This window comes from Benincasa hispida, chromosome 9, assembly GCF_009727055.1.
Source record: "Benincasa hispida cultivar B227 chromosome 9, ASM972705v1, whole genome shotgun sequence".
NCBI lineage: Eukaryota > Viridiplantae > Streptophyta > Magnoliopsida > Cucurbitales > Cucurbitaceae > Benincasa > Benincasa hispida.
In genome coordinates this window covers 85781622-85792697 of record NC_052357.1, presented here as the reverse complement: position 1 = coordinate 85792697, position 11076 = coordinate 85781622, and the positions used below count along the sequence as shown (strand labels likewise).

The 11076-nt window shown below is 36.7% G+C and overlaps 2 protein-coding genes across 7 annotated transcripts; one reads left to right on the top strand and one right to left on the bottom strand.

Moving 5' to 3' along the window:
• Positions 1–828: 828 nt before the first annotated feature.
• LOC120085177 lies at positions 829–10463 on the top strand. Of its 6 annotated transcripts, none has more exons than XR_005483841.1 (22): positions 831–1279; positions 1398–1582; positions 1728–1832; positions 1952–2023; positions 2155–2302; positions 2611–2693; positions 3057–3112; positions 3677–3813; positions 3912–4002; positions 4097–4162; positions 4320–4542; positions 4836–4937; positions 5080–5165; positions 5274–5396; positions 5962–6031; positions 6122–6213; positions 6351–6455; positions 6540–6668; positions 7599–8080; positions 8176–8720; positions 9042–10208; positions 10326–10463. XR_005483841.1 is itself a non-coding variant. In XM_039041066.1 (19 exons), the coding sequence occupies exons 1-18, from the start codon at positions 882–884 to the stop codon at positions 6651–6653; spliced, it is 2256 nt and encodes a 751-aa protein (XP_038896994.1). In that variant the 5' UTR covers positions 831–881; the 3' UTR covers positions 6654–6668; positions 7236–7510. The 6 variants fall into 6 exon arrangements, 1 of the variants encoding a protein (XP_038896994.1); XR_005483842.1 differs by having other exon boundaries at positions 8176–9986; positions 10075–10208; XR_005483840.1 differs by having other exon boundaries at positions 8176–10208.
• On the bottom strand, positions 9117–10022 carry LOC120084962. Its single transcript, XM_039040773.1, has one exon. The coding sequence runs from the start codon at positions 10020–10022 to the stop codon at positions 9117–9119; it is 906 nt and encodes a 301-aa protein (XP_038896701.1).
• Positions 10464–11076: the final 613 nt, after the last annotated feature.

Below are 11076 nucleotides of genomic sequence, written 5' to 3'. Positions count from 1 at the left end.
TCAATTATGAATGAATACATGATCATTTAACAAAAGTTAAGAGATTGTTGAACAAAAGGTGAGAGATCATTTAACAAAAGGTAGGCACGAACCTTAAACTGTTAAAGCTCGAATCAACATGCATTCAAGGAGAAGAGTCACATACCTTTCAGATCACGATAACGGTGGAAAATGCATAGAAACAACCGACGAAAAGGTGGCCAAACGCTCAGATGAAGATGAGAGGCGGGAGAGAAAATAGGAGAAACCTGACAGCAAAATCGCACAATGAGAGAGATAAGCAAAAAGTGTGAACAATCCTTCGTAATGACATCTAAAGAGTTTTTTTAAATTAGGGGTAAAATTTGTATTCCACATGGACAAAAGCTTGGTCATAGATAAGTTTTTAGGAAAAGGTCATCCATAGAAAAGTTTTTGGTTTTTGGGTCATTTTGTGAAATTTTCCTATTAGAAAACTACAATATTATTCTAAATATTTTTAAAAGTACCACACTTTCATAAAATATTTTACAAAATTATAATATAATTTAAATTTGACCCCAAATATATGTATTCCTAAACTTTATGGACTAAAAAAGTATAGAATAATAAATTATATAGTTTAATAGTTTTGTCTAGTACAACAATGCATAGATAGGAGATTGAACCTTCAATCTGAAGAATGTATGTCAATATTATCGAGTCGAAGTCACTTTAACAAATTATATTGTTTAATAGTTAGTTTTATAGTCCATTTGAGTTTAGCTTTAATTGCTTCTATTATCTAGAAAACTTATTCAATATACAACAATAACTTTAAATATGTTGCTTCAAAAAAAAGAAGGAAAAAAAAAAAACTCTAGATACAAATTCGAGGTAGGTTCTATGTTTGTATTCCTCGAATGATCTCTATGCATGCGCGTTTGCTTAACTGGGCAACAAGGTCGCTCGCTTCAATGAGTCTGTGCGCACTATTAGGAGTTGTTCGCTTTTCTGCTCCGTCGTCTTTGTTTATTACCAATTTCAACGCCTTAAATAGAGCATCCATCAACCGAGTCTCCACTGGAACGAAGTTTCGGGCCTACAACACCATGGCTTCATCCATGTCTTCTTCGCCTAACACCAACAAAGACCTCTCAGAGGTAGTAGAACAGCTCCCCAAAATCACTGCGCCGTACGGCTCCTGGAAGTCGCCAATTACTGCTGACGTTGTTACTGGTGCCTCCAAACGACTTGGTGGTACTGCTGTCGACGGCAATGGCCACCTTATCTGGCTTGAATCACGCCCCACCGAGGCCGGGTAACGATATCAATTCACTCCCCTCTTTAGCCATAGAAATGATAAAATCGCTCGAAACATTTTGTTGCAAATAAGTTCAGATATTCAGATTCGTGAAATTCCGTTTAAAATGGTTCAGGAGGGGAGTGCTTGTTAAGGAATCGGAAAATCCAGGGGATGAGCCTAGTGATATAACTCCAAAGGAGTTTTCAGTGCGGAACACGACGCAGGAATACGGTGGTGGTGCATTTACGGTGGCCGGAGACATCGTTGTCTTTTCCAATTACAAGGACCAAAGACTTTACAAGCAAGCTTTAAATTCAGGTGAACTAACAGTCGATTAATCTAGACTTTTATGTATTATACGTGATGGAATGGATGTCCTAGACTTGGTTCTTTTGACTGCTCACTGCCCTGTAAATAAGAATGTGATGTGAAGGACTGATAAGTTAAGTTTTCACGCAAGCAGGTTCGCCTCCGCAAGCACTAACTCCCGATTACGGTGGGCGATCAGTTAGTTATGCAGATGGCGTGTTTGATTCTCGTTTCAATCGTTTTATTACCATCCAGGAAGGTACGTTTTTACGTATAGTGTTAAGAATCCTCGAATTATGTGTTATCAACATCTTTATCATTGAAATTTTTTACTTAGACCACTTGTATAGTCATGCTTAATTTATTTCGTTTTGGTAGATGGACGTCAAAGTAGCTTGAATCCAATCACCACAATTGTGTCAGTGGAACTTGACGGCAAGGATATTAATGGTACGTATATTTTCTCTTGCGCGTTCAAAATTTGTTGAAAGTTCATACATTATTGGTGTTTCTGAGGAATTCAAATTATTGACTACATAATTAGCACCGTAATTTGTGCTAATTTTGGGTATGACTTTCAGAACCGAAGGTCTTAGTTGGAGGAAATGATTTCTATGCCTTCCCACGAGTGGATCCTAAAGGGGAACGGATTGCATGGATTGAATGGGGTCATCCTAACATGCCTTGGGATAAATCAGAGCTCTGGGTTGGCTACCTTTCTGAGAATGGGTTAGTTGAACCATCCTCCTTTGTTGGTTGATCTTACTCTTCTAAGGCGTCTCTTTGTTTTGGGTGTTAAAAGTTACTTTTTCCCGTCATATATGATTTCACATATTAATTTTGTTTTCAATTCTAATTTCTGTTAGAATGCATTAAAATTCCACTAGAAAATAAATTTGATATGCTTGTAATAATAGTTCTCTTAATAGAAGATAGTTATCTCTCTGCCATTCTGAATTGTATAATGTTTTTATATCTGATATGGTTTAAAACTGAAGTTCTGGATTATGATATCGGTGCTTTTGATGCTCTTGCAGAGAGGTCTATAAACGAGTCTGTGTTGCTGGTGGTGATCCAAAGCTTGTGGAATCTCCTACTGAACCAAAGTGGTCTGCTCAGGGTACGTACATTAGCTTTTGAAATGATCAAGGAACTTGTAGTCAGCTTCTTGGCATCGCCCGAGATTGCTGGAAGTAAATTTTCTGAAAAAAGCTGTTAGTTACTTGGATTGGTTCTAGTGTTTCCGTGTCATACGCTACAATGTGTAAACTTCTATATGAGGCCAAGTTAATGTCATGCATGGCTGATGATGCCATTGTCTTCTCCATAGATTTTTTTCCCTGCCTTGGAAGGGCTGTGGATCTTTTACTTAAATGATTCAATTTTAGGGGGTTGTGCTTGGATTTCTTAAACTGGCTATCATGGCTGAACATAATGGTTGAGGTTATCTTAGTTTTTATTTATATATTTTGGGAATGTGCAGGAGAACTATTCTTTATTACCGATAGACAAAGTGGGTTTTGGAATCTCTATAAATGGGTAAAGTTTTCTTTTTTTCGTTTTCTATTACCTGTGTTTTGTTTCAATTGCAAAACAAAACATGCATAGTCTAGTTTGTTTTTCAAATCAAGTAGACAAAAAGATGGTTCCTTTTATTTCATTATTTCTGATTGCTTAAAGTTGATTAATCGTGCATGCATTAATAAATGAACTCTTTCTAATACAAATATTACATTTCCTCGAGAACACACTGAGATCCTTGAGTGAACTTTGTGTGAATACACTTTTGTAGGGTGGATTCTTTAATCATATCATGTAGAGTTATTTTGAAATTGCTCAGGCAAGCAAATAATGGGAAGAAAAAACTAGGTTTGATAACCATTCTATTATCAGATCGTTTAATATGGGCTTTTCCACTACTCTAGCTTTTCCACCCTCTTCAGTTGGAGAGGTCTTTTGTAATCCATCACGGGGGTTTTTGGCACTTTAGAAAGATCATTGATATGGGCATCCTTTGCATTTAGCTAACTACCTGGTTCCATGATATAACTATCGCCACTTGGAGATAATGGCACTTCTAACTCTTGCTTATTATGAAAATAGTTTGAGGCTAACAATGAGGTGGCTCCAATATATTCTTTAAGCGCTGAGTTTTCCCGACCCTTGTGGGTTTTTGGCACAAACTCTTATGAATTCTTAAGGATAAGTGTTGGGAGAAACATCTTAGTCTGCAGCTACAGGTGACTGAAGAAGTTCCTATTTGTATGCTTTGTGCTGCGTTTTTTCCTCTTAAAGTTTTGAAGATATTCAACTACTTTTCCTGCCATGGTGCCTGCAGACAGCAGGGGCGATCATATCTTGGAGTTTTGGATGAGGCACAAAGCTCACTATCCTTGCTCGATATCCCATTCACAGATATTGAAAATATTGTAATACTTTGAGATTTTAATTGGAATTGTCTTAAGGATTTTTTTTTCCCAGTCATATTCTCTTAATATTAGATAAACATGTATGTGCTTTCAGGCTCTGGGAAGTCATTGTATCTATGTGGAAGGATCTTCGGCACTTCATCCATCATCTATTGCCAAGGTTGTTTTTCTTTTTCCTGCCATATGGTGATTTCCATTTTCTTTGCACTGCCTTTTACCTTCTATATTGCTAAAATTTCAAAAGCTCGTCATAAAACTTCGGATACAATACTTTCTGCCTGTCTTTGACATTTGACAATCCCACTTTTCCCATGCAGGTGACCCTAAATGAAAGAACCTGGGAAGTAGTAGGTTTCACTATTATCTGGTCATCTTCACCAGATATTTTGAAATATAAGTCGTACTTCAGCCTTCCTGAGTTCATTGAATTTCCAACTGAAGTTCCCGGTCAAAATGCTTATGCTTACTTTTATCCACCATCCAATCCTCTATACCAGGCTAGTCAGGATGAAAAGCCTCCACTGTTGTTGAAAAGTCATGGTATTCAATTTCGCGGTCATTAACCTTTCATAGTTAGGGGAAATCATTCAAAACATCAACCTGAATTTTTTTAAGATGTTTTGCCTATTAAGTTGGGTGTTGGAATATTTGCCGTTTATTTTAAAGGACTTTTAAAATATTTGTTATTATTTAGTAAGAGACAGGAAAAAGAATGTTTCGTACTTGGCCTTAATGAAGTGCTGCAAAATTAGAATTAATTCTTACTGGCATTTATTTCTAGTTATGGCATATCTCCTTCTGCAAAATATATATTTGATAGATATTCACTACAGGAGGGCCGACTGCTGAAACACGTGGAAGTTTAAATCCTGGCATTCAATACTGGACTAGTCGAGGCTGGGGTTATGTTGATGTCAATTATGGTGGTAGCACTGGTATGTTTGCAACCATTTCATGGCTGAATTTCTGTGTATGTACATGGCTGAGTTGCCTCATAATTGCCAATTAGTCTCTATTGAGGAATAATTATCGTAGTTAACATAGTTATTCACTAAGGTTTATAATTTGGCTATATAGGTTATGGGAGAGAGTACCGAGAAAGGCTTTTGAGGCAGTGGGGAATTGTTGATGTCAATGACTGCTGCAGTTGTGCAAGATTTTTGGTGGCACCCTCCTACAATCTTGCTTTCTTTAGAACTATTGTTTTCATGATTAATTACTGATACACCTTTCTAACCTTGAGTAATAGCAAATGATATTGTTTTCTCCAGGTGGACTCTGGAAAGGTTGATGGAGAACGGTTATGCATAACAGGGGGCTCTGCTGGGGGATATACCACCTTAGCTGCTCTTGCTTTTAGGGATACGTTTAAGGCAGGAGCTTCCTTGTATGGGGTGAGTGTCTAGTCTTATGCTAATATGGTATCTCAGACCAAAATTTATGATATAAATAATGCTCATTTTGTTTGTTGTCGAACAGTGTTCCGTTATACTGCTACTGCCTGCATTGAAACAAAAATTAAAGCCTATGGTGTAGTACGATATGATTTTAAATTTTAACTTAGTCGCCCATTGCCAAAACCAAGTAATGGAAGCATCTGGTACTTATAGAAGTTTAGCTACAACGGTTTGCTGGTGATTTTATTGTTTAAGAAGAGAGATTCCAACTGTTGATTTTCTACGACCCACTACTTTTCCAATTATGTTGATGTTATATATTTTTTTGTCCCAATGATTATATGGATACTTGTTCATTTAGCCCTTTCCTTTTGGTCATAGCTCATATATTTATGATCCGATGGACTTGCCAGAGTGGTTATCGGGTATCAGTAATAACCATGTGTTTCGGCCCGCACACGGGTTTGAATCTTGTCACACATATATATTTATGTTTGCTAAAATTTGAAACTATATACTGTGCAACAGTTGATTGATTGTAGTTCCCATGATCTTTGAATAGATAGCTGACTTACGCTTGTTGAGAGCAGATACACACAAGTTTGAATCTCACTATATTGACAATCTCGTTGGTGAGTTAAAGAAACAAATAAAGAATCTCGTATTTAACTGCCTTCTCATTTGAAAAATTTGAACTCTGATCCAATTATAATGGACTGCAGGGAATGAAAAAGATTACTTCGACAGGTCACCAATCAACTTTGTTGACAAAATTTCTTGCCCCATAATCCTATTCCAGGGATTGGAGGACAAAGTATGCTGATGAATCTTTTCTTTTTCTCCTAATAACGTTGACGTAAAGCATGAAACATTATGGTGATGGAATTTATTTCTTCATGGTAATGAAGGCCTCTGGTTTGATGGGTTTTACACTTTGTATTGAATTTCCAGGTCGTACTACCTAATCAATCTCGTAAGATATATAATGCACTGAAGGATAAGGGCTTGCCTGTTGCTCTAGTTGAGTATGAAGGAGAACAACATGGTTTCCGCAAGGTACATGCTACTGCATCTTTTGAGTGATACTTGAAGAGTTTTGGCATTGAGGTATAGAATGCTAAGTTTGTGTATTTAATACAGGCAGAAAATATTAAATTTACCCTGGAACAACAAATGATGTTCTTTGCACGATCAGTAGGTCACTTCCAAGTTGCTGACGATATTAACCCAATCAAAATCGATAACTTTCACTAAGGATCTCACATGCTGGTATGTATGTTTGGAAACCTTCTACTTTGTGACTTGCATGAAATAAATTTTTTGAGATCTTCTGTAATTAACTGAAACTCAGCATTTGGAGTAACTTTGGTTGGTCTAGAATTTCTTTTTCCATCTGGTTGAGGGAGCCATTTCAAAATTTCTGCATGTAGCTTCATGTCACATACGTGTCACATGATTGTAAAGATCTTCCTGGCTTTTACAACCTCTCCTTCATAGTATCGTTAACTATTTTAGAGCCGTATCTCCCAAGCTTTCTTTGGGATCATGAATAGAATGACCCCATCTTCTAAAACAAAGATTTATTACAATTCTTTTTAGGTACCAATAATCACCTATTTCAAGTTATAAATTGTATGCATTTTGCAAAATTTGAAATTTGGCTTCAACGCTATTGTGGTTGAGGAATGCGCTAGCTCCCAAATAACACGTGATGGAATTTATGTAATGTTACCTACGTGTTTTGACAAAATCATCTAGATTAAGTGCTCTTTTTATTTATTTATTTTTTACTTTCTCATTTTATTTTATTTTATTTGTAACTCTGTGATCTTGCAGACTAGTTGGGGTCATGTAAATTTATTTGGATTGTGTTGGCTTTCTTGCTACAAGTCCATTTATTTACTCTGATGTCGATACGATAGAAGTTTGGAATCGCTTCAAACCATGATGGATGTCTTTGATGGGTTTTATTGCTTTATCTCCAATCTTTTGAAGGATAGTTTTATTGGATATAAACATTTTCATTATGATTACAATTTTGTGAAACTACAATTTTCTTTTTTATTATATGCATAATACTTTGATAAGTCGGGGTATTATTCTATTTGTCCCTTCTATGTATTCCCTTTGGTTGTGGAAATTTCTTTGAAAGCTTTGTATATAGTATTCATGTTTAAAATTTAACCTGTCTTTTGGTAGGGTTAGAGAAGCAAATCAATTACTTGTTTTGAATTACGGGGAGGAGTTACAGAACTGTCAATCAAATCAAACTTTGTTTTCAAACGAAAGTTGGAAGCCCCTAACAGCTGACTACTCTCCTTCCTACCTCACAAATTTTGTGCCTACCAACTTCCTCGTGCATCCTATCACTTTTATGTCCTTCTTTCCAAAGTTATTATGCTACACCCTTTCAGCCATTCTTGCCCTGCTTAGTGTCAACAGCCTTCTTCGAGCATGCGTAAAAATTTACATATGGTATGAGCTTTTTGTTCATTTAGTAGATACACTTTAAAGTTATTTCTATGGGTGCCACTTGCCTTGAGTTTCTCTGGTTCTTTGGTGGAAGTTTGGGGGACTAAGGAAGTCTTTGTGGAAGTAGCCTTTTTCTTGCAGTCTTTCCCAGTGACAAGCTTCAGTTACAAAATATAGAAAGTAGAATGAATTGCTGCCAAGGCGAATAGGTATGGTATGAGCCTTTTGTTCATTTAGTTGATACGCTTTTCTGCTTATCCAGCTTCCCTGTTTAAAATTCCACATCTCCTGTATTTGTCTGCAGTGTTTTTATTAATTGTTGGAGTAGTTAATTACACTCCTAGGTCTCGTCTTGTTTCTGTACAACTGGGCAATAGAGAACGTTGGTGAAGAAGCTTGACCATAACGAATCAGTAATGGAGGTGGTCTGTCCAAAAGTTGGAACCGAGTTACCTTAGTCAATACATGAAATTAAATGTTCATCGGTACTCTGCCGACAATAAGTCTACAAGCAATGTCCATGCTCCAGAAAACCGCCTTTAGTTGTCCACCTATCTTTTGGTGATAAGTCATGATATTATTGGATTGGATACAGTCCCTTGACGATTCGAATGCTCATCTAGAACTTGCTCATGAACATCTTATCCTTGTTTGAGACTGCGGGTCTAGGAATGATGTACAGCCTAATGATCTCCTACAAACAACGTAGTAATGGAAGAAGCAACATAAGGTTCTTGATCGGGAGAAAGTAAGCATATTTGGTCAAATAATCAACCATTACTAAAATAGTTTTCTACTGCCAATTTTGGGAAATTCCCCGGTGAAATCGATAATAAGATGGCAGCCTAGGTACATTATGCATCTTTGGTCAACTTTTAATTTGTTTCATTTTACTTTTTCTATATGGAGTTCGAATGTTATCATAGTTAGGAATGCATCAAAAATCATTAGAAGATTAATTGAATTCCATGTTGTTGTCCTGGAGATCAAATCAGTTCAAAGCAAATGGACTGGGTCAGATATATGTATATGTGTATATTTGCCTTAACCATTCAATAGAATATTGTTATTATCGAGAATTTTTCTTCCATTCGAGCATTTGGTATGCTGTTGAATGGCACATCAAAAAGTAAAAATGACTCAATTTTGGTCAATGTGGTTTCTTTCTAGATGTTGAAGAAACGAATGAAATTTGAAAAAAAATAAATCGGAAATTGCACTAAAGATGGATTAATCCTGGATCCATCAGCGGGAGGACCTAAAGTTGGTATGCATATGGGATGCTGGATTGAAGAGGAGTCCTCCCAAAATCCCCTTGTAGGGCAGGAAAGTCTTCTTCTTGTCCTCTGATGCTGCTTTACTCAATGAAAAATGTGGCTCATAGATTGAAACTGGTCCATTTCTGCTATTGTTAGACTTGAAGCTCGTATTCTTAAAATCTTCTTGTTTCTTGTATACGGTTGAATATTTCCTTAGAGGATCTTTTCCAGTTCCTCGTCCTTCAGATGCACTCCGGAACAGGTCCTTTAGTCTCCATCTTCTATTACCCTTAGACGAGGTGGAATTGGTACCAGTAGCAGAAGGAGATCCTGGAGTCAACCTCAGCTGTCCAACGTTGTTTTGTAAAGGCTGTTTCTCATCCCATTGAGATGAAGAAACTCTATCAGGAGAGAGCGACCTCACCGCTCTTCGGGAAGCTGAGGACGACAAGGCTGGGTTTCTTCCTCTCCCTCTCTTCTGTTCCTTTTTCCTTTCTGTTTTCTCATTTATCGTTTCTGTTGGATCTTTCCTCCTTTCTGTAGAGTACGCATTCTGAAAGATTTTATTTTGTTGAGATATTGGTGATTGTGGTGGTGTCTCTAGTGGTCGGATTTTGCCATCATCAAATAGCTCGTCGGCTGAGAGTGTGGTTGCCTCCAACTGTTGGCAAATATCAAATGCAAAATCGTCATCCTCCATTTCTGGTTCATCCATTTGGGAAGATTGCAACTCATCAAAGCCCCTATAAAACTCAGACACATGCATTGGACTAGAGGGTGCGCTGTAGAAGTAATTTCCAAAAACTTTAGTTGTAATTGGAACAGTCGAGATCGTAGATCTACCTCCATGGAAATGGTAATCCATGCTTGGCGATGGTGCTGCCACCTCCATTCTAATGATCTTCTCTGACCCCCCCTTTCTTTCTTGCCTCACTTTTGAACAGAAGACAGGCAAGATTGATAGAGAAGCAATTCCAATAGACCAAGCTAGAATTGCCAGTATGTTACTTGAATGAAGAAAAGGAAGGCGAATAAATATGTTGCGGAGTTTGTTGACCACAAAAAGGGAAGCAATGAGGTAACGTCTTTATGGGCAAGTCACACATTATGTTTTTCTTTATACTTGTATGCACGTGTGAACACATGCAATTTATGTATGAAAAATTTAAAAAAAAAACGGGGCTTCTGGATTTAGGATTGTTGGCGAGACTAGACTTCAAAAGGGATACATTTTCAGTCAAGTAGATGGAAGTCGTGCACCTAACAACTACAAGTGAATGATAAAAATTTGTAAATTTTGGTTGGTAAAGGTAAAGCTATTCATTGTCATTTAGCGTTTCTTATTACACAAGCATGACGAAAGCCTACTTTATGTTTTCTAGTTCTCACCATCTCCAAAATGGATCGAACTTAGTTTATTAGTTTGGTACCTGCCTCACCCTCTTGATGGTTATTGATCAAGGAATTTCTGGCGGTGGAATATTTTCTTTGTAAGATATAAACTTTAATATGGGAAAGAAAAATGGTTTGTAGATATGAACTCTTTTCTCGTATGGTTCATATAATATACTATCCTATTAAATTTTATCGAACCTATAGATCCTATTTATATTTTTATTTTGGTCGAGATTGACCTCGTAAAATAAGGAGTATAGCTTTTTTATTTATTAGTATGTACCAAAGTTTATTCACTTGTTTTTTCTTTTATGTAGTTGATTGTATTATGGGGAACGTTTAATTGATTTTATTTTTGTTCTATAGAAATTATAAGGGTAGGTTAGATTTTCAAACTTTTAAATTGTCAACAGGTACTTGGGGAATTCACTTCATATGAAAGCAGCACAAAGGGAAGATTGTGTTGGGGGGAGTGATTTGAAAATCTTGAAATATGATTCTAAAAGATTTTGATAAATTTTCAAATAGAGTGCCATTTCTTCCGTTGCAAA